Below are 24,201 nucleotides of genomic sequence, written 5' to 3' on the forward strand. Positions count from 1 at the left end.
TGGAAAAATCATTTCCTCCAGTTACTGTGGGAATTGCAGCTAAGCACACAGGGGATGTCTTTTTTTTTTCTAATACTTTTTATTCTAATTTTATCTTTATAAATGAACCAAAGAACACCAACAACATAATAACCTTCTACAGTTTCCAACATTACAGTATTCTTAAGAGGACCCATCAATAATGAAATAGAGAAAAAAAGAGAGAAAGAAAGGAGATAATATAGAAAGCAGAGAGAAGGGCAAAAGGGAAGGAAACAGAAAAAAAGAAAAAACACAAAAACAGAGGAAAACAAAGCAAAATATAAACAGAAGTTTAGATAACAAATTTAAATTTAAACCACATCACACATAAATTTCAAATATCACTCTACCGAAAAATTATATCAATCTTACAGGTCAATACAGTATAAGTAATCAATTTCAATATTGTATCTTCAGGCTTATAACAAAGAAACAAGCTTACAATTCATTTCCATTGGTCATATCATGCCTTTTAGCTACTATATAATGATAAAGCTTAAGAAAACCAGCCAGAAATATTTACTAATCCTAGTATCATAATATTGATAATATTGATAATAATAATTAAAAAGAAAAGAGATTATAAAGGATAAAAAAGAGATAGAGCAATCACTAATATATGTTATACTATCTATATTTTAGGTAGTATCATTTCTAAATATATAAATGAGTGGGCACATTTCTGTACACCCTCACACGGTAGATTTAAATACAGTCTATCATATCCATTTTAAGAGGAGGAGGAGGAGGAGGAGGAGGAGGAGGAGGAGGAGGAGGAGGAGGAGAAGGAGAAGGAGAAGGAGAAGGAGAAGGAGAAGGAGAAGGAGAAGGAGAAGGAGAAGGAGAAGAAGAAGAAGAAGCGGAAAAGGATGAAAGAAAAAGGACGGATGTAAGATCCAGGCTAGGCCAGAGATAGCTGATTTGTATATCCAGCACACAGGGGATGTCTGAGGGGGGTGTAGACGGTGTCAGCATCCCTGCAAATAAAAAGGTGCCAGGGCTGCGACGCTGTGATCCCTGGCACCACTACACCATTGCTAACAAGGTGAGTTAGGGTTACCTGCTGCCAGTGGAGGCTGGTGGCCCCGATGTCAGTGGGGTGGTGAACCCGGAGAGGATTCCAGCCTCCACTATCTGCTGCCACGATCCTGCTCTCCCCCCCTCCCCGCCCCACCGCCTTCCATGCATTCAGTGTCCCATGTGTGCCCGCATGAGTAGGCCTGTTGAAGGCAGTTCTCAGTGGGTCTTGCTGACATTCCAATGGCTCTAAACCAATTCCAGTGCAGCCATGAGGTGTTTGGAAGCTTTCGTTTCCATTTTAAGTTAAGAGCCGGCTACTGTGTCATTGCCCGGACCTGGACAAACTGTGGTTAACCTTATCTACTGTTCGTGGAAATAATCCAACATCAAACCATGGTTTATGAAGCTGGCTTGCTTCAGCTAGCCACCATGGTGCAGGGAAAGCTGCACAAACCTACAGCTTGTCCTTGCAAAGCTAAACCAGCTAAGCACAGCCCTTGATAGCTTTACTTAGTATTATGAATTACTTAGTATTATGAACCTGAATTAGTCTAATCCCTGTCGAAACAACCTAGAGATTCCTGACCAAGTTCTCTCAGCAGCGTTTTGGCACTGAAGGCCTGCCTACGCCGGCAAGAGCCGACTTCCTTCCAGCTGAAGATCACAGAGCAACTGCCTGGTGTAATGACCATCCAGGCCACTTTCGAGCACATGTGGCAGTCAAGGCTATAGTTAAGACCCCGCCGTTACCTGCCATTACGGCGATGTTAGTGTCCCCTGAAATTTTCCCCTCGTTGGCTGGGGCTTTGTACATCACCTGCCCTCAATCAGGAGTTTATTTTGGGAACAAGGGTGAAAGCAAAGCTCAGCCTGCCAGTCCTAAGGGATGTTTAAGTGCAAAGAAAATGCCTACACTGCTGAACGAAAAAGGCATGCCCGCAGGGCTGCCCGGCTTGCTCAAGGTAACCACCGGGGCCCGTCATTCCCAGACCGCCTGCCAGGGAAGATCCGAGGGCCGTGAGACGGCAGCAAGTGCCAGGAGAAACCTTAAGAGTCAGAAACCCCTGCAAGCCCAAAGCAACTGCCCACAGAGCTGGCCAATGCCCAATACGTCTCTGCACGATTTCTTGATCTGGGCGTGGTTCTTTCCAGTGAGTCTGAACTGGAGGCAGATAATTCCACGCCATCTCTGTACTGGATATGATTGGAGCAGTTAACCGCCTACAATACAGAGGCAGCTGAATTACCCACTGCCAGAGGGCAGATCCAGAACAGTGAATGACTGGGCTGGGGCAGGAACCCACATTCAGGAGGCTTACTCTTAAACATTCTTAAAAACAACTTTTTCAGGGGTAATAGTAAAGAATGCTTCCAATTTTAACTTGGGGTGTGTGTGTGTGTGTGTGTGTGTGTGTGTGGAGGTGCAGATCAACTTCTGGATTGCATTTGGGTGTGTGCATGGGGGGGACCTCATTTAGGCAAATGCTCAAAGGGGTGTCCCAAGGACTTAGATAAATTGGGGCCCACCAGGGAGTAGGCCTAAAATCTGCTTCCCATGTCAGGGTTGAATACTTAGGTGAAGATATTTTGAAGGAGTTCAGGGGGCTGGAACTTCAAATGGGGTGGGGGTTTGCTAAATGCATAGGATTGCACCCTAAAGCGCTTACTGCCAGTAACTAAGCCTTATCATAGAATGATAGACTAGTAGGGTTGGAAGGGGCCTATAAGACCTTCGACTCCAACCCCCTGCTCAGTGCAGGAATCCAAGTCAAAGCATCCCTGACAGATGGCTGTCCGGCCTCGTCTTGAATGCATCCAGTGTGGGAGAGCCCACCGCCTCCCCAGGTAATTGGTTCCATTGCCGTATTGCTCTAACAGTCAGGAAGCTTTTCCTGATGTTCAGCCGGAATCTGGCTTCCTGTCACTTGAGCCCATTATTCCATGTCCTGCATTCTGGGACGATCAAGAAGAGATCCTGGCCTTCCTCTCTGTGACAACCATTCAAGTACTTGAACAGCGCTGTCGTATCTCCCCTCAGTCTTCTCTTCTCCAGGCTAAACATGCCCAGTTCTTTCAGTCTCTCCTCACAGGGCTTTGCTTCCAGTCCCCTGATCATCTTCGTTGCCCTCCTCTGAACCCTCCTCTCCAGCTTGTCTGCATCTAACCCTGGGTCTTCCAGGGTGTCTCTTGTGTTGGAAGATATCCATGTAGAATGGAACTCCAGACAGCTTCATTGATTTATAACCATTTCCATATGTACAAGGCCTAGAGAAATTTATCCAAGGCATTTAAATAACTAACAAACAAACAAATAGGAAGTGGATTGAAATGGACTGAAGCAACAGGCAGAAAAGGTCTCAGGGCAGTCTAGTCAGTAGCCACTGGCTTGGCTGGAATGGATCACCACCAAACAGGGAATCTATAGAAATACTGGTTCATGCTCTCAATCTTCAGCCAATTCTCTCCCCCCCCGCACCCCCGTTCCTTCTTCCAGGGTGTCAGTGTGCCGTTCAACATGATCAGCTGCGCAACAAAGGTTTTTGTGGGCTTATTAGCAAAGTAATGGACATTGTTGGTGGAGGAGCTGTAGGGCCAAAGCAGTTGGAGAATGCGAGCCACAAATGTCGGAGCTATTGCAGTTTTGTTATACGAGAGAAATTGTACTTACTGTAAAGAGGCTGATGGCCAAACAGAAATTCAGGCTCTTCTTCATTTTGAGGGGGTCCAATTTCAAAGCAAAGTGAAGCTGTCGGCAGGGAAAAAAGAACAGGGATGTCAAGTTTCCTATAAGAGGTTTGGCCAGCCTGACAAATCTTATTATACTGTCCTCCAACTGGGCTGTGGTCTCCTCTTTTTAATGATCTGTCTTTTACTCCGTCCCACATGCATGCCGGCTGCAACGCTGTTTATCTCTGCAAATTACAGCCAATTGCAGAGGAAATCTATCAACTATGATTAAATTAAAGAAAAGGAAGTGAGAGGTGTGTATAGACTTCCTCCCTGGGTGGGAGTCATCTTTCCCTTTTAGGTTTATTTATGTGGGCCCGGATGCTTCTGAAAGCATTTAAGTATCGCGTTCCTTCTGAATGAAAGACAGATTCGCTGCCAAAACAAAGAACCACCCCTGCAGGATCAGGCCAAGGGTCCATCTAGTCCAGCATCCTGTTTCCCACAGCGGCAAATCAGATACTTCCGGGAAACCCACAAGCAAGATGTGAAGGCAACTGTCCCCCCCTCTTCTGTTAGCAACTGGTAATCAAAGGAATATTGCTCCTGAACATGGACTGCTCTGTGGAGTAGTAATGGGAAATAGCCTCTGATAGACTCAAATCCTACATCATGAATGGATCTAATTCCCTTTGCTGTCTATGTTGCTCGTCATTACCTCATTTTGTGGCAGTGAGTTCCATAATCTGTCTATGTGCTGTGAGAAGAACAGAAGAACAGCCCTGCTGGATCAGGACAAAGGTCCATCTAGTCCAGCATTCTGTTCACACTGTGGCCAACCATGCCTGTAGAAAGTCCACAAGTAGGACTTGAGTGCAACAGCATCCTCCCGCCCATGTTCCCCAGTAACTGGTGTACAGAGGCACACTGCCTCTGATACTGGAAGTAGCATGCAGCCATCAGGACTAGTAGCCATTGATAGCCTTCTCCTCCACGAATTTGTCCAGTCTCCTTTTAAAGCCCTCCAAATTTGTGGCCACCATTGCATCCTGTGGTAGAAAATTCCATAGTTTAACTATGCGCTGTGTGAAGAAGGACTTCCTTTTATCTGTCCTGAAAGGGGTAAAAGCTTCTCTCTGTCTACTTGCTCTACATCATGCAGAAATTTTGTAAACCTCTATCATTTATAGTCTTTCCCTTCCTAAACTAAATCCCCCCAAATATTTTAACCCCCAAACACCCTCACCTTCCCATCTGTATTTCCCCAACAGGAAAGAAGGAACACACCACAAGGATGAAACCCATCCTTGAGACCTGGTCTGAATTAGGCGCTAAACGCAACAGGATCCTTAGAAATGACTGTGTCACTGTGTCTATGGGTGGGGGCACTGCTGTTGCCTCACTGACATGACCATAAATCCTTAAATCTGCACCGCCAATCCGCAAGTGTAGTTGTAATGTTTTACACCATCAGAGTGGGCTAAGATGACCCTGTTTTAAATCCTCTCGCTTGGGGAAACCAAGACTTGCAAAGCTTGCTCAAAGCCATTCTGGGACATCTTGTGAAGTCATACAAGAAAAGGTTGGCTCTGAGCATCTTCAGAGAATATTTTGCTAACCACCACCAGGGAGTAACCACGCACAAATCTGGAATTAGGGGGGCATGGCTTCCAGATAAAAAGGTTAATCCAAGATCTGCATATTTCACGATTCCATACAGGGACACCAAGAGCATTCCTGAAAACCTTGGCTTTTGTAACGTGAAGAAGAAGAAACAAGCTTCTAGCCATTATGGCTGCAAAAGCATGTATCAGTGCCCAGAAGAGACGTGGCTGAATGAGGTTTCCAGTTCTGGAAATAAGGTATTCTGCCCACCCCATGAGTAGTAGGAAGCTCCTGCTTAATCCAATAGATGCAAATCGGCTTAATTTGCATAATCCAGATGGATCATGGAATGCAGCTTTTCTTGATGCAGTTATGGATTCCAAGCAAGTCTTGAGCTCTGTTACAGTAATGAGCAGAATACGGTCCTTGATTCCCTCTACAAGTGTCTTGTGAACAAACCAGAAATGAAGTATATCTTTATGAAAATACATTATGTATTCTAGTTTCCAAACAAGGCTGAAAGTAGGGCTAGCAAACTTGGAGGACTGTCTGATCATCTCACAAAACAGGAACAGTAAGTTTCCATTATAGCCCCACTGCCACACTCTTTACCCTCAAAGAAACCCAATCTGCCAAAAGTCACCTCCAAAACAGTCACCCATGATGCGCTCAAAAACCTTCCAGTGCTGCTGTGGCTTAAAAGAACTCTGTGCCATTAAAACTGACCTCGGCCATCCCAGCGGTTGTAAAGAATGATCCGCAGGAGGCTAATTGCGCAGAAAGAGCCACAATGAAATGCCGAGCATTCATTTAACTTGATCAGTTTGTTCCCCGGAGAACCCCCATCCATCACACTTCTAACACTACAAGACATCCTTTTGTTGCCAGCAGGTCCCTGGCACCGCCTGGAATTGCATCCTGGGAACGAAGCCAGGAGCCTGCTTCCTGTTAGGCCGCCGAACGCTTGTCCCGGGCGCCGGCTGTTGGATACACTACAGGCAGCGTTCCTACCAACGTGAAACTGATCTAGTTTCAAGTCCTGAGGATGTTTCAGCCATCTTGTACAACTTTCAGGGAAATACGACAGCCTTCCCCAACTCTGGTGCCCTCCGGATGGCACTGGCTGGGGGAAGATAGGAGTTGTAGCCTAACACATCTGAACAGGGCCAGGTTGGGGAAGACAGAGATGTGAGACCTAGGCTTGTCTGGAGCTAACCAGTCTGCACTACAGGGATCCTAGAGCAAGAAAAAGAAGCCATCCTGGGCAATTACCACTCTGAGACCTTTTAAAGATAAGTTAGCCCATCTTGAATCTGTCCTCTTAAATCTATCCTTAATTCTGCACCAAGTTTAGGTGGCCTGTCTTCACAGCCTCTGTATTCTACACCCCTGGTCTGTTCTTACCCTGTATATATTTGTCTCCACGTAAGAACATGGTAGACCTCCTGCTACTCTTGGCATTCCACGGAATTTTGGCCATGGAATGTACATTTGTTAAAAAATATACAAAAACATTTTTAAATGTCTCTGTACCTGTACATTTAAAAAATCTATTATGTTTTTAAAAGTTAACAGCCACACACCAGCTGAGCACAAGACTTTATGCATGGATTACACGACAGCCACTGCAGTTGAGTGGTCAGAGCCGCCTTCCCACACCTGGGGTGCTCCAAATGTGTTGGGATGATGTGAGTTGCAGCCCCTCCACACATCTGTAGGACTCCAGGATGGAAAACGCTCCCATAAGCAATCCTATTTGTACATTACAGCGTATCGCTGAACATATTAGAAGTGGGACACATGACGCGCATGCTCTATCCGGCTCATCATCCCCAGAGAACCAATCCACTTCCAACTAGTGATTGTATAACAGCTGTAATACTCCTTGTCTTGTGTTAATTACCTTGTCTCAGCACTTTTACAACCCTGGAAAATCAGATGCTTGATTCAAGTTAATTAAGCATCCAAGGCCCCCACGAGAGGGAGGGGGAGAGAGAGAGAAAATTCCGGAGAGATGGGTGACAGACGGCTCTTTCCTCCAAGAGGCTTCTTAAAGGCATAAGCAGATCACAAGGACACAGGGACCTACTCCATACCACAGCCTTCCTGAACCTGGTGCCCTCCAGATGTGCTGGACTACAACTCCCATAATCCCCCAGGCCTATCCCACTTCTCTTCCAATTTTTTTCCGGCGGAGATAATGTTTTGCTTTCATGACAGGTGGGCTTCCCCATTTTCCGAACATCTCTTCCATCTGAGAACGTGACAACTGATTCACATCTTGGAACATGCAGGAAATTTTAAAAGGACCCCAGTGCAGGAGCTAGAGGGGGCGCAAGGATGATCAGAGGGGCCTCTACCCTTTAATCCTGCCAGAAATCTGCCTGAACCCATCTGGCTTCACTTCTCCATTTGGCAGTATGCCCTGGGCCAAATGAATGCTACAAACAGCCACATGCACCCATTATAAACACTTAGTTTTGCTTGCTTGCTTGCTTGCAGATCAGGTTTTTAAGGTCCATCAGTTAACCCTGTGTTTGCTGGACCCTTTTCTGGCAGGGTGACTATCTTTTTTTCTTTTTTACTTGTTCTGTTCCTGGCAAACCAAGTAGCAGTCTGAAAGTTTGAAGGTGAAGCTATTTATGGCCACTGAGATGGTGATGGGGGGAAAGCTTCATCTCTGCACAACACCCTGCTGTTAAAAAAAAGCAGGGAGAAAGAAAGAAAGAAAGAAAGAAAGAAAGAAAGAAAGAAAGAAAGAAAGAAAGAAATGGGGCAGCTCTAGAGAAAGAACATCAGAATCCCAGGAGAGATTGTTACCCTGAAATCAACACCTGGCATCTCCCCGCAGAATTAAAGTCTAAGAAAAGAACACCCCACCCCCCTCACAGCTTTCCTGCCAGGGCCCAGGGATGCTCTGTCAAAAGTTAGATCCTTGGTACGGTGCAGATGCCCTTAATTAGACCACATCCAACAAAGCGCTTGTTTAGTCAATTGTCAGGATAAAAACCCAGCAAGCACGGACAGTCCTGGCCTACAGGGAAGAAAAGAAAAGCCTCGTTCCACCTGCGTAGCAATGGCTTCTTGCCAAGGATACCGCAAACACCTTAATTCCTTCCCCAGAGAGGTATGAGGCCAAGGAAAGATGCAGGGATGAATTGGGAAGGAGAAAGGGGAAATCAACTGGGGTGGGGGGTGGCAAAGAGGAGAACCTCGGTGCACATTTCTGTGCCTGCATTGAGTGAGGCGTTGTACAAAACTCCAAAACGGTACGGTTGGATTTACATTCTACCTATGCCAGCATACAGATATCTCCCTCTTGCTTCTCAATGATGCCATTGTGGCTACAATCCTGTTGGCACTCACAACCTGAGTTTGATATTAGAAGGAGTGGTATGTATACAGAGAGAGAGAGAGAGAGAGAGAGTGCACGTGCGCTACATAAGCAACTGCCCCCTCTTTGTGTGCCCAGCTGTGGCATTTCTAATGCTCTCCTCCTCCTCCCGCGAAGGAGAAAACACAGATGGCTTTGTCGTTGCTGCAGAAGGCAGAGCATGTGTGAGGGAATGAGCGGCCTCCATCACTGCTCCCAGGAATTCTCCCACAAGGAAGTCTCTTTGTTTGGAGGGTCAGGCACCTGAAAGGCCGCTGAAACACTGGGGAGGAAGACCATAGCAGGCAGCAGCAAGCTGAAAGAAAGCCAGAATGAACGGACTGGCAGAGTGGCACAGTGGCAAACAGTGCCAAGCGAAGTGGGCCTTTCAGAAGTGGGTCTGAATGGTGCTTCTTGCTCGACAATCAGGCAGCCCTGGAGAGCTGCTGTTGCATTGCTGGCCCACTCGCAGGGGCGTTGCTAGGTCTGGCCCCACGAGGCCGTCGCCCCTGGGTCTATTTCCCGGGACCCCACAACTATTCTCCAGAGCCTAGAGTGTCCATTGCTGCCAATGGAAGATTTCTTTCTCACCTTAATTGCCAGGTGGGGGTGGGGCGGAGGGGGGCGACTTTCAAGAGGGATTGCAACTGGGGAAGGGTCAACCCTCTTCTCCAGACATACTGGAGCAGCAACACCCCCAGCTTTTCTTCTCAGCTTAATTGCATGGGGCTGGGAACACTTGTGGCCCCCACTCTGTGGAACTCCCTCCCTAGGGAACTCCGTCATGCCCCCTCTTTAATGAGCTTCCGTCATGCATTAAAAACGTGGTTGTTCAGGCAGGCATTTGGGGTGGGTTAGGGTATTTTTTTTAAAAAAAAATTTATGGTAAAATTTTATTGTTTTAAATTGTTTATGGTGGGTTGTACATCACCCAGAGTGGCTGGGTGACCAGTCAGATGGGCGATTAATAAATTTAATAAATAAATAAATAAATAAATAAACAAACACTTTCCCTCCAACAGGGAAAGAGAACAAAGGGGCGGGGGGAGATTTCAAATTAATTGCCATTGAAGAGAACCTACTGATTTGGGGTGATCTAGGTCAGGCTGCAAACTAATTGAACAATGTATTTTATCTGAGATGATCTGGGTGAGAAACCGGCTGGCTTTGCCTCCTGTGAAATATAAATAAATCCTCGTAATTATTTCTAAATTTGCATATATAGATATGGATTAACATATGCATATATTATGCAAAATATATAATGTATTATGCATAATATATAATATATATATATATATATATAATGTATATATAAGCTCCTGCCAACCTAGCAGTTCGAAAGCAAGAAATTAAAAGTAGATAAATAGGTACCGCTTCGGCGGGAAAGGTAACAGCATTCCGTGCACCTCAGTGTTCAGTCATGCCGGCCACATGACCACGGAAGCGTCTTCAGCTTAGAAATGGCGATGAGCACCACCCCCTAGAGTCGTACACGACTGGTTGGGGACACCTTTACCTTTTTACCTTTATATTATGCAGGTTTGTTTCCTACGGACCTGGGCCCTAAATCTTTTAACTGCTGAGCAACTCCCCTGCTTGCTCACCAAGACTGTACCCACCAAGTTACAGGTGGGATCAGTGCATCCTGTACTGCAGAGAGTAATATTTTGTGTGTTAGGTGCTGTTCAGAATGTAGAAGGGACACGCGCCTTGCCTAAAGGCTCAATCCTGTGCATGTTCAGACAGAAAAAAGGCCCACAGCTCCCAGCATGCCCCAGCCTGCAACAGAGAGATTGAATAAGATTTCCATTTATTATTAGGTGCCCTGCATAGAATTTTGCCTTGATATCTCAGGGGAACATTTGTAGGGGGGGAACCAGGTAGACTGGAAGAGGGTGCTTTACCCCTTTCCCTCCCTCCTCCCCTGCAAATCCTGCCCCTATTTTCCCTCACAGCCAGGCTGACTGGAAGAAAAACAAGGATGGCGGTGGGGAAAGTGCCGGAGGCCGCAGGGGACGAAGGAATGGGGTTGTCAGGGAAAGCTGATTGTTACTGCCTTCCAAGGCATTACAGGATATCAGCCTGGCAGGAGGGGGAAACGCAGCCCCTGGGAGGGGTGTTTGCAAGCTGGGAGTGGTTAAGCACCCCTCCCTCCTGCACTCCAATCTTCTCCCGCAAGTGCCCCCCCGCCCCACAGTTCTGGCAACTTGGGGGGCTGGCACCACACTCCTGCAGAGGCTGAGAACAGCTGGGGAGCAGCTAGTCACTGCGCAAGACAAACACGCCGACTCGTCAGGCCTGCCCGCCCCTGCCTGCCCCCCTCCCGGAAAGTAGGTCAGTTTGGTGCCGGCAGCATGGAACGCATGCATCCCCCCCCCCTTCCTCTTGACTACGGCACCACAAGAATCCGTCCCCATCTCAATATAGTCCCTCCACCGTTTATTACTTCAGAGGCTGCCCGCAGCACTTGCTTGGGGGCGGCGGGGGGGTGGTCTGTCAGGAAAGATTTGAGCTTGTATATTTTGGTTCGGGAGGCAAATAGCTCCTTTGCAAGAGAGGCTGCTTTCACTGGGGAGGCAGCGTGAGGGGGGGCGGGTTAAGGCCACCCTTCCCCAGCCCCACCATCGGGAGAACTCTGTGGCAGCTTGCTTGGCCCCCAGAGGGAGGGAATTCTGGGCCACAGCTCTGTTCTTCCGCAAGCTGCTCGGTTGCAAAAATACAGCTGGGCCTGCCGAAGGAACTGCGCGTTCCACTCTTTGTGACAAAGCTTTCTGGTAAAGCAGAATTAATTATTGCAGGCGGCTGCAGAGGGCATCTCCAGCAGCCGGCCTGTGGAATGAGAACACCGGGGATGCATTCTTGACAGATAGCAAAGTTAGTGTAGCTGGCGAGAAGAGAGATTTTCACCATCAAGGGCATGAAGGGCCAAAGTACATATCCTGTTTAATCAGGGGTGCCAAATCCGTCCCAGAAGCAGAGCAGGATAGACAACTCTAGTACCATCCAGATGCTTTGGACTACCACTCCCATCACCTCCAGCCAACATGGCCCACAGTAAGAGATGATGGGAGTTGTGATTCCAAACATCTGGAAGGCACCAGGTTGCCTAGCCTTGCCCTCCTCCCCCAACCTGCCCTCCCGGATGTGCTGGGCTGCAACTCCTACCATTCCCATGGTAGCCAGCAAGGTAGTCCAGCACATCTGGAGGGTCCCAGGTTGGGGAAGGCTGGTTTAGAGGGAGGGAGGCAGAGAGTACTTTGAAGAATAATTGAAGCCAAAAAATAATTTGAAGCGGGGTTGCAGTGGTGGTAGAAAAAGCTTATTGTATTTTCTGCTCAAACAAACAAACAAACAAAGGTTTGGTCTGTTCTCAAAAATCCATCCTGGAAACTTTTATTTTTAGGTTGTTGAGATCCCCCTTCCTTTGCAAAAAAGAAAAAAGTATGGTCAAGGGAGCAGCAAAGGGTTAGCTGAGTCAACTCCGCACACGTTCTTCGCATTTCAAGCCACAAGCACTCAACCCCCCTCCCCCAAAGTTGTCTATAAATGTTTCTTTGGCTGCGTATTTAGAGACTGCTGCAGTTGGTCACTTTTAGGACAGCAAAGAATGTGCAAAAAGTAAACAACAACTGCCCGTTCAGTCTGAAGCACGCACACGCTCATCTGAAAAGAGGCAAATTCACTTCACGGTACTGAACTAAGGAACCAGGAACTTGGGTGGAAGAGTTACCTCAGAGCAGAGAGTACAGACAGGATTCTATCATCTGTCTAGATCATCCTTCGCCAACTGGCGCCCCCCAGAGTGTTGGACTACAGATTCCATCATCATGGCCACTGGTCATGCTGGCTGGGGATTATGGAAGCCGTAGTCAAGGTGGGCAAAGGCTGCTCTAGACAACGCAAGTCAACAGAGGCAGTTGACACATTCAGGCCAAATTCAGACATCACACCAAACCATGATCAAACAAAGCTTAACCTTGGTTTGGTAGGATTTCTAAGTTGGCAAACTATGATCTCCAAGCAGCCAGCAAGCCAAAACCACAGTTTGAAATGGTCTTGTAAATAGTGTTTTGCTATGGCGTCTTAAGGTGCAATCCTATGCATGTGTAGAGGGGGGAAAGTCCTACAAATGCTGGGACCTGTAGGACACCTTTTCTGTCTAAACACACATAGGATTGCACCTTTAATTGATCAACCATGGTTACTGGTGCCAATTCACCTCTAGAGGGCCCTGCCCCATACAAACAGGAGCGCTCAACGGAGAGGAAACAAAAGCACACCAAAAACCAGAGGCTGCCCACTGTGTGTTGGGAAGCTCAGACCTGGGCTTGGGTTCTAAATTACAGCTAGTGAAAACTATGGGTTGGTGTCATGGCTGAACTGAGCCTCAGCTGCAAGTCACTGGATGACCAGAATTGTCAAGTGCTGTATACATTCAGCCCTGTTAGCCCTCGCACGGGGCACGAGCTGAAGGAGAGGAGATTCTCTTCCTCAGGAGCATTAAAAGGCAGGGCCCAACACAACCGGACAGATGGGGGGGGGGAATGGTGATGGAAAGAAATGTGCTTGCGGAGCATGGCCTGATTAAATTAGCTCATGTTCCTCCAAAAATGATCCTGTGCAAGCTTACCCAGAAGTAGCCCAATTGTGAGAGATTTTACACTTGCTGGAAGCGTGTGCAGGACGGCAGTTTCAGCAGGGTGCCACCTTTGACAAGCTGCCCTGACTCAGAGAAATTAAGCAGGCAATTAGTTTTCCTGGCCAAGGGAGATGAAACATTTCCCCACCAGCTCATCTCCAGGCCCAGGAAAATTAATTACCTTCTTCCTTTCTGGTATATCAAAGTTGCTGAGAAAGGCACAATAGGAAGGCCAGCAAGAGACAGGTGGGCCAGTTCAGAGTTCTAATCCTTATTCAGCTCTCTGCTCAGACCGTGGGTGGATGTAGACAACCCAGAACAACCACAAACAAGCATGCACTTTGGCAGTTCGATAAAGAGCTCAACAACGTAGCCTTTGCTGATCTGGTGCCCACCAGATATGTTGGACTTTAGCTCCCTCTAGCTAGTATGGACAATGGTCAGGGCTGCTGGGAGTTGTTCCCTCCAGATGTTTTGGACTACCAGACTGGGGGAAGGCTGGTTTACAGGGTCGCTCATCCTGGGAGCTGAAACCTGCCGGCAGTGTAGACCACGTTTCCAGAACCATGTCCCCAGTCCAGGTTCTCCCAAACTCTGAACACTGAACTTAAGATCTCCAGAGCCCAATACCACTTCGGCAGAGAAGCACATAGAATCTTTGCCCTGGTTGCTTGCTGCTGTGTGCATCAGGAACTGGAGACTGGGGCAAATGGAGCAGGGCATCTCTTCTCTCATGGGTTGGCATAAGCAGCACAGCCCCCTAGATCAGACCTCCCCAGTCAGGCGCCCTCCAGATGTGACAGACTACAACTTCCATTACTCCCAGCCACCATGGCCAATTGCCATGCTGGGTCAGAATGATGGGAACTGTAGTTCAACACATCTGCAGGGCATCAGGTTGGCCGAGGCTGCCCTAGACCAGCCTTCTCCAGGCGTGTTGAGACAGCAGCTCCAAGCCTTCTCAGCCAGCATAGAGAATTTCCAACTATGTTTAAGGAGGGGAGCCTGGAAGAAGGGGTAAATCCCACCCAAGAATGTTTTCTGATGGTTTTCCTTTAAAAAGGGGATGGATGACAAAAAGCCTTTATTGAAGTCACCATGTCTGAAACTTGGCAAAAGTTTCATCTGCCATGTCGCTCTTTTGATGGAAATAGACACTTGTCGCTGAAAAGACACATCTGGCTATCCCAGGTGGGGTTGCTTGTTTCAGGAGTTTGGGGGGCCATCTGGAGGGGGGGAGCCCTGAAGGGTGTGGGGGGCTCGGTCCCCAGAATCAAGCCACATGCACGCAGCAGAAGCAGAGCCATTGTAGCCTTCGCAAAGCCAACGGATCTTTTCTCGAGGGAAGGACAATGACACACTCAACCTTTGTCGTTGTCCCTCAAAAACACTCCTCAGAAAGGCTTGGACAGCCCTTGGTCAGTTGCTCTGGCCAGCAGGAGCATCAACCCAGCCTTGGAGGACCAAATTCGGATAGCAAGCGTCAAGCTCAGTGGCTGAAAAATGGCGCAGCCCTGGTGTGCTGTGAGAAGGGATGGACGACCATCCCAAAGGGCCGATTCACACCATTACAGCAAGGGAAATAGCCACGGTGGATCCCCCCCGCCCCGCCGTGCAGCCAGTCACATGCCAGCCAGCTTTCCCAAATTACCCTTGCTGGCGCAGCACGCCATGTCGTCCGAACCTGGGCAGCATGGCTTGTTTGGGGGTGGGCAGCAACCCTCAAATAACCCAACAACAGCCCATGGGTTATTTGAGGGCTGGTGCCTCTTCAAACAAGCCATGCCGCCCGGGTTCGGAAAACACCACTTCAAGCCACACCGGAGAGGGCAATGCGGAAACTGAACCGGCACATGTGGCAGGGTCAACAAGCCCCTGTGGCTTGTTAACTATGCCAAACCATGCAAACCGGGTCAAAATGTAGATGTGGAGCTTGCCTAACCCGGATCATCTTGGGTTGGTTTATCCTAGGAAGGTTACCCTAAGACAGTGCAGTGTAGTGGTCAGAGTGCTGGACTGGGACTCAGGAGACCTGGGTTCAAGCCCCCACTTGGTCATGAAGCTCACTGGGTGACTCTGGGCTACTCACTGCCTCTCACCCTAACCTACCTCACAGGGTTGTTCTGAGGTTAAAACAGAAGCGGAGGAAGAAGACGATGTAACTGCCTAGAGTTCCTTGGGAGAAAGAGGCTGGAGATAAATGCAGTAGTGCATAAATAAGACAGCAGCTACAGAATCAGACGGTACATCAGCTCCCCTAGCCCATTACTTTCCCACCAGCCGCTGATCTGATCCTTTGAAATGGAGAGGCGTTCTCCAACCCGGTGCCCCCAGATGGGTCACACCACAAATCCCATCACCCCAGCCAGCCTGCTGCTGGGGATGATGGGCATTGTAGTCTGGCACGTTTGGGGAGCGCCGGGTCTGAACAGGCGATGCTAGCGACTGAGCCCGTGCTCGCCCACTGAGCTATTGCGCCTTCCTACACGGACACATTTTTCTCGGGCTGGGAAAAGAAACAGCCTACATGGAGCCATTCTAGGCTGCGTTTTTAAATAGCTAAAGCACCAAAATGGATCTCCTTACACCTTCACAGCTACAGCCGACGATCAATATTATTCCCATCCGAGGAACTGCATGGCCCCAAGATTTGGATATTTATTTCACCTTAAAAATGCCTGAAAGCCCTCAGCAGGGAAGTCTGGGCATTAAGCCCTCTTTTTCAGGCAAAATATTCTGCAAGCTGGTAATTTTAAAACAATGATTCTTGATGCTTTAGCTGATACTCTGCAGACTCAGAGTGCTGCCTGGCTGGATAAGGACAAAGTTCCCTCCCCCGCCACTCTTGGCTCCACCAGACCCCCGCCCCGCGAAAGCTAGCCATCGAAGTAGCCATCTCTGTTTGCCCCCTGCATCTGAGAAATCAGGAGTACGCTGCCTCTGAACATGGGGGTTCTCTTCTCAGCTCTCACAGTCAACAGTCAGCTCTGGTGTTAACAAGGTTAGGCCATTAGAGCACGAGCCTATGCGTGTCTACTCAGAAGTAAGTCCCACTGTGTTCAACGAGGCTTAATCCTAAGTAAATGCACACAGGATTTATGCATTGGATATTTCATGCTTGCCTCGAACACAGGGTTGCCAGCTGACCAGACAATAAGCCAGCCTGGCTCTTGTGCCTTAAAACAGCAGCTCACTCTTCAGAAGTCTGTAGGTGGGAATGCACACCTCCCTCCATCTGGGGAGACATTTCCCACTGGCTAAATGTCTGTACAGAAAGCCTCTTCAAAGACACAGAAACCTGTTGAAACGCTGACAACACTTATCAGGCCCATCCTGGTTTACATGGGTACTGTCAGTATAAATCAGCTTTCGCCAACATGGTGCCTTCCAGATGCGTTGGGCTACAACTCCCATAATCCCCAGCCAGCATAGGCAATGGCTGAAGGGAGTTGTAGTCCAACACATCTGGAGGGTGCCAGGTTGGGGAAGGCTGATATAAACAGAGCAAAGAGTTTACAAGTGCCAAATATAACCACTTTTCCAAATTACAAGATTAGAAACCTCTGCTGGGAAATAATGAACATTTGCGAGTCAGAAAGAGAAAGAGACATACAAAGGGAGGGAAATGAGAGAGGGTTGTCACGCTGGCTGGTGATGAGATAATTAACTCTAATGTGCCAAACACGAATGCTTTTATAAGAGCCTTATTTTAAACTTTATGCAAGAAAAGGCAGAGAACTCTGCTCCTCCCTCCTCTGCAAGGCTTTTGAAGTGAGGCACATTACCCAACTCCAGCAGAGCCTCCAAGAGTTTTTTTTGGGGGGGGGGATTTTAAAGACTGAACCTGCAACTGGAAAATTTGGAGGTGGGGGTCACCACCTTATCCTTGGTGGGATTAGCCTCCCAGGATAGTGAGGCTAATCCCAATCCTAATAAAAGCATCCCTTATTTAATGTGTGTGTGTCTTCCAGGCTGCTATTTAGGGCACAAAAGCAAAAGAAAGCCGAACAACCCTGGGCTGGGGGTGGGAAACAGACCTGCCTTTTAAAAGATTGACAGCAGCTACCTTTGAGGTCACCCATTATTATTTTTCACTGTCTGCTGCACCTTTGCACAACACCGTGCTCTGCAAACAGTTAAAGCTGATAATTTTGTAATAAAATATATTTTAGAGAACGTTTTATTGGGATTAAAAATAAAATACATAAAATACATCATGTTTCCACTCCGTCCTGCAAAAACCTTCATCTGCTTACATCTGCAGATCGAGCTGCTATTAAGGGCAGAGGAAAAGGTCAGGTTGGTTTTTTTCTGGGCAGCTGGCAACTACATTCATATCATCAGTTTGTATCCCACCCTTATTCCAAGGAGCTCAGGGTGGCACACAAGGCTCACCCCACCCCCCAAAATGAGGCTAGGCGGAGAGGCACAGTGGCTGGCCCCAGGGTGTCCAGTGAGTTTCATGGCTAGATGGGGATTTGAACCCAGGTCTCACCTAGTCCTTGTGAGAGTATCGGACTGCTGTGGCACACTGCTTCTGGCTTACCTCTGCAGCATGTATGGAGGCTAGGGAGGTCTACTGGAGGAAAGAAATCTTGCTTAGTAAAGAAATGAAAGTCTTGGTTATTAAATCCATTTAGTGTGATACCTTTATTAATTTGTATTATTTTTTATAATTTTAAATAATTTTTATTATTTTATTATAAAATTAATTACTTTATCACAAAAAATGTGCAAGCTTTTGAGATCTCCAGGCCTCTTCATCAGGAAAGATGTTACAAAAAGCAGTTTGGCCAAGGGATGGGGGGATAGGAGGGGGAAAGCTGACTGGGTGCTGTAGTCTGGACGTCTGCACAGTCAGAGTCTTCAGAGGATAAGGAGGAAGAAGGGGGTTTGCAGACATTCAAACTGGGGTCTGCCAAGCGGTGTGATGGTTTCAGGATTCAGTATCCCTTGGATCACTGGGAACAAGAAAGTAATCGACAACTACTGATCCTCCCTTTTTGAAAATATACAATCCAGCTGTTAACTCAGAGTCTTCTACCAGAGTCTGTGGAGTTTTACCACATTTATGGGAACCTTGGAAAACATTAGAGTCACTTGGATTTCATGACCACCTAGTCTGGGTGGATTTAGCCCAAACTTCCCCAACCTGGTTGCTCTCCAAATGTTTTGGTCTTCGACTCCCATCAGCCAGCATGGCCAATGGCCAGGAACGTTGAAAGTTATTGTCCAAAACATCTGGAAGGTACCAGGTTGGGGAAGGCCGATACAGCATCTTAAATGTTAAACCTCATGTGCAAAAATGTACTTGGAAGGTGATCTGACTGAATTCGGCATGCCTACCTCATCGACTGTGCTGGCCGTGACCCTACGGCCCAACCCATCAGGCTGGGCAGCTGGAAGGTGTGACATAGCATCACCGTTACAGTTTCTGCTGAGAAACAGAAATGTCATCAATGTGAGGTTGCCACATGTCATGTGAGGTTGCCACACATTACAGACCAGCCTTCCCTGACCTGGTGTCCTCCAGATGTGTTGGACTGCAAATCCCATCATTCCATACTGCATGGTCAGCAGCGATGCTGCCTGAAACTGACAGGAGTCACAGTCCAACACATTATAGGGACTCGCTTTCCAGTACTCGAGATGGCCCCCATAAAGACAGCAATTTAAAAACTAAGCAAAGAGCCATAAGCAATATGCAATACAGGGGTCTCCAACCCTTTTGGGTTGGTGGCCACATTTGGAATTTTGAGAGAGTACCACGGGTGGTATCACAAAATGGTTTCCAATGGAGGCGGTGCCCCTTCATAAAATGGCTACAGACATTTCCCAGAAGGCAAACAGGTGAGGCTGAAAGAAAAGTAACTTGTCCAAGTAGCCAAGTACAAGGCAGAGGTAGGATATGAGCTCCAACGCACCCAAACTGAGCCCAAATGAAGACGGCACTGCAGGGCAGCGCTTCACTTCGCAGCATGCCAGCCTCCCACTTAGAAAAGAAATAATTACATAAAAATCTTAAGAAATAAGGTAAAAATCAGGAGGGGCAATGAGCGTGGCGAGCGCCACCTAGAAGACCCAGATGCAACATCTCCTCAGCCAAAAGCTTTCTGAAACAGTACTGGGTTGACAGCCCTCACAGAATGCAGGGAAGGGGAAAGCCCTCCTCTCACCACGCGCAAGGGGACTCTGCACCCATCCGATCACTTCCTTGTCTGCCCCCCCGCTGGCAAAAGCGCTTCTTCCTCTTGCGTGGCCAAATGCCCAAACCTGTTTCAATAGGCAATTGTGCTTCCCAGGCCCTGCAAGGCAGGCTTAGCTGGCCCCACTTTGGCACCACTCAGCGTCTCCTCCTCCTCCTCCACGGTTCCCATGCGGACCTGACTCAACCCTCCGCTTGGCTCAAGTGACACTGTCTTGCCATCAGGCTCATCTTTTGTGTAATCATAGCACTTTGGGGCAGCGGAGGCTGGGGGCTCCCATGCAAGTGGGGTGGGGAATCTGCCTTGGAGTGCTCCTTTAGATTCCTGACTGAAACCCGGAGCGGATCCACCACCCCACTGACACGGGAGCCCCCAGCCTCCACTGCTTTGCGGGCCCCGCTCCACAGCAGTCGCCCACGTTCTGGAGGATAGATCTATCGTTCCCCCACCCCACCCTTGTGCTAACTGGCTTCCCTTTCCTCAGCATTCATCATGCCCTGTATCAACCGAAGGCTCTATTGCCATCAATCCTGTGTTCCAGTAAGCTACAACATCACCCATCCTTCATTTTGCTCCCACTCACAGGCAAACAGTTTATTGGTCTCTCCTTCGAGTGATGAATACGAGGCAGGCTGGGCTGGAAAAATGCTCGAGAGCCCCTTGAAACAGTGGATAAAAATAGCTCCTCTGGGCCTGGAACCAGCATCTGACCAAGGCAGAGGCAAACACCCTACACCAGAGGCCGGCTTGCACAGGCGCGGCTTGCGTGCCACGTTGCACAAGTGCCAGACGTGATCACTTCCACGCTAGAGCATGGAGGCCCTGCTTTTCTACAATGAACTGGAAGAAGATTTTTTAAAAGTGTTCCATACAAGCATTTAAGATAGCACTCTATTATCCAACAATGCCTTTCCCCATGGCCAAGATCCTTCCATACTCACAAGTAAGTTTCATGCAGCAAAGGCCCTTCCCAATGCTAAACAAAACTCCCTTTTTGGAGGTTCAGGCCATTTTATTTTGCTTCCCTGCTCAACAGGCCTGGGAATTAGGGAGGAATTGCCCCTTAAGCAGCCTTAAGAACATAAGGACATCAGGAGAGCCCTGCTGGATCACACCAGGGGTGCATCTAGTCCAGCTTTCTGTTCATGCAGTGGCCAACCAGCTGTTGAACAGGAAATCACAAGCAGGACACGAGTGCAACAGCACCCTCCTGCCCATGTTCCCCAGCAACCAGTGTACTTAGGCATACCACCTCTGGTACTGGAGGTACCACAGAGCCCTCATTTATAGCCTTCTCCTCCAGGAATTTGTCCAACCCCCTTTTAAAGCCATCCAAGTTGGTGGCCATCACTTCATCCTGAGGTAGCAAATTCCATAGTTTGACCATGTGCTGTGTGAAGAACTACTTCCTTTTATCTATCCTGAGTCTCGCACCTACCAGCTTCATGGGATGACCTCGGATTCTAGTATTATGAGAGAAGGAGAAAACATGTCTCCTTATCCACATTCTCCACACCATGCATAATTTTGTGCACCTTTATCATGTCTCCCCTTAGCCTCCTATTTTCTAAGCTAAACAATCCCAGCTGCTGTAACCTTCCCTTATGAGGAGATGCTCCAGGCCCTGGATCATTTTGGTTGCCCTGTTCTGTACTTTTTCCAGCTCTACAATATCCTTTTTTAGATCTGGTGACCAGAACTGTACACAGTAGTCCAAGTGTGGTTGCACCATAGATTTGTATACGGGCAGTATGATCTTGGCAGTTTTATTCTCAATCCCTTTTCAAATTATGCTTAACATGGCGTTTGCCTTTTTTACAGCAGCTGCACCCTGGGTTGACATCTTCATTGATCTGTCCACCACAACCCCAAGATCTATTTCCTGGTCAGTTAGTTACCACTAGCTCAGCTCCCATCAGGTTACACTTGAAGTTGGGTTTTTTTGCCCCAAAGTGCATCACTTTACACTTGCTTACACTGAACCACATTTGCCATTTAGATGCCCATTCTCCCAGTGTGAAGAGCTCCTTGTGGAGATCTTCACAATCCCTTTTTGTTTTAACTACCCTAAATAATTTGGTGTCATCAGCAAACTTGGCCATTTCACTGCTCACTCCTAATTCCAGATCATTTATGAACAGGCTGAAAAGCACTGGTGCTAATACAGATCCCTGAGGGACCCCACTATTTACTTCCCTCCATGGGGAAAATTTACCATTTACTCTCTGCTTTCTGTACTTTAATCAGTTACTGATCCATAAGACGGCCTCTCCACTTATTTCTTGACTGCTAGATTTGCTCAGGAGTCTTTGGTGAGGGACTTTGCCAAAAGCCTTTTGGAAGTCCAAGTACACAATGACTACCGGATCACCCCTGACTACATGTTTATTGTACTCTCAAAAACTTCAAAAGGTTAGTGAGACAGGACTTACCTTTGTGGAAGCCATGTTGATTCTTATTCAGCAGGGCTTGTCCTTCTATATGCTTACTAATTTTATTTTTAATAATGCTTTTAACCAATTTACTTGGAACAGACATTAAGCTGACTGGCCTATAATTTCCCGGCTCGCCCCTGGATCCTTCTTAAAAATTGGTGCAACATTGGCCATCTTCCAGTCCTCTGGTACAGAGGCTGATCTTAGGGACATTTTTGGTTAGAAGATCAGCAATTTCATATTTGAGTTCTTTGAGAGCTCTAGGATGGATACCATCTGGGCCCGGTGATTTATTTGCTTTCGATTCATCAATAAGGTTGAGAACTTCATATTTTGTCACCACTATTTGCCTCAGTTCCTCAGACCCCCTCCCTGAAAACATCAGTTCAGGCACAGGTATCTGTCCTATATCTTCCGCAGTGAAGACAGATAAAAAGAATTCATTCAGCTTCTCTGCAATCTGTTTGTTCTCCTTCAGTCCTCCTTTAACTCCATTGTCATCCAATGGTCCAACTGCTTCCCTAACTGGTTTTCTGCTTCTGATATATTAAAAGAATTATTTATTGTTGGCCTTGATGTTAGCAATATGCTCTTCAAACTGCTTCTCTGCATCTCTTCTTGTCTGCTTGCATCGCCTTTGTGCAAGCTTGTGCTCTCTTTTGTTTCCCTCACTTGGGCAAGTCTCCCATTTTCTGAAGGATGCTCTCTTTTCTCTAAGAGCTCCCGTAACGCTGCTTGTTAACCATGCCAGCAACCTCTTGGACTTGGTGTTACGTTTCCTAACCTGAGGTATACATTTTAGCTGGGCTTCTGATATAGTTGTACATCTGGAGGGCACCAGGTTAGAGAAGGTATAGCTTTCTGTACAACTCCCATAATTCCCAGCCAAAGGCCATGCTACCTGGGAATTATGGGAGCTGTAAATATTTGTTTGTTTGTTTGTTTATTTATATCCCACTTTTCTACCATACAATGGCCCTCAAGGCAGCTTACAAAACAATTTAAAATAGATTAAATGAATAAAATACAATGAAAACATAACAATTACAGAATAAAAACAGCACCCAACCCACAGACCCACTTACAGGCCAAAGGCCTTCTTGAATAAAGCGCTCTTTGCCTGCTGGTGGAAGGACAGCAGAGAGGGAACGAACCTGGCCTCCCTCGGGAGGGAGTTCCACAGCCTGGGAGCGGCCACCAAAAAGGCCCTCTCTCACGTCGCCTCCAAATGCACCTCTGATGGCAGCGGCGTTGAAAGAAGGGCCTCTCCAGAAGATCTTAGGGACTGGCCAGGCCTATATGGGAGAAGGTAGTCTTCCAGGTAGCCTGGTCCCAAGCCATGCTGGGCTTTACAGGTCATAACCAGCACTTTGAATTCTAGTAGCCTAGTAGCCAGTGAAGCTGCTGTAAGAAAGGTGTCGTGCGCTCCCTGTAACTAGCCACAGTCAACAGTCTGGCCACAGCATTCTGGACCAGCTGAAGTTACTGAACAGTTTGCAAAGGCAGACCCACAGAGTGCATTGCAGTAGTCCAAATGGGATGTAACTAAGGCATATGTAGCTGCAGCCGTAAGTTGAGTACACATTGTGCAAAGTACTCTGTGAATCCTGGACTTACTCTGATCACAAGGCACACAGGAGCCCTCCACGTTCTAGTCACTTTGCTAGACCGACACAACGAATGGCTAGACTGCTCATAATTGGCAGGTTAAGCGACGGCAACACTTCCCTTCTCCTCCCCATTTGCAAGAACCAAGGGAGAGCCACAAAAAGCAGGAGCAGAAACAAGAGAGGAGATGGCCTGATCCAGCCAAGCTACACTGCAACAGAGAGCATTCATCTAATTTAAAGAGAGACAAGAATGCTTAGACGCTAAATGGAAGCCAGCAAAGTAGTGCAGAAAACAAAGGGATATGCAATTCCAATCTTAACATACTCAGTACACAACTTGTCCCCAACCTGGTGCCCTCCAGATGTGTTGGGCTACAATGTCCACCATCCCCAGCAAGCTGAGGATGATGGGAACTGAAGTCCAATACATCTGGAGAGCACCAGGTTGGAGAAGCCTGGCTTAGACAATGAGTTGAGCAACAGTAGAGTTTATTTTATATTCCACCTTTCCATAAAAAATGTGATCAACAATCAATAAAATCAATATATATAGCTGAGAAAGTTTGAGTGAAAAAATATGTTTTAAGCAGACGCCTAAAGGGCAAAGTTGTCAGTGCCTGCT

General features: G+C 47.5%; 1 protein-coding gene across 1 annotated transcript in view; it reads right to left on the reverse strand.

Moving 5' to 3' along the window:
- RELT (RELT TNF receptor) overlaps positions 1-24,201 on the reverse strand; it is an 82,332-nt gene that overhangs the window by 37,090 nt on the left and 21,041 nt on the right. Inside the window, exon 2 of the mRNA XM_084842408.1 lies at positions 3,710-3,787. Coding sequence (XP_084698534.1) covers positions 3,710-3,754 — 45 coding nt within the window. The 5' untranslated portion in view covers positions 3,755-3,787. The remainder of the gene's footprint in view (positions 1-3,709; positions 3,788-24,201) is intronic.

Source organism: Heloderma suspectum, chromosome 3 (assembly GCF_057233095.1).
Source record: "Heloderma suspectum isolate Gila_16-S chromosome 3, 16-S_ref, whole genome shotgun sequence".
Taxonomy (NCBI): domain Eukaryota; kingdom Metazoa; phylum Chordata; class Lepidosauria; order Squamata; family Helodermatidae; genus Heloderma; species Heloderma suspectum.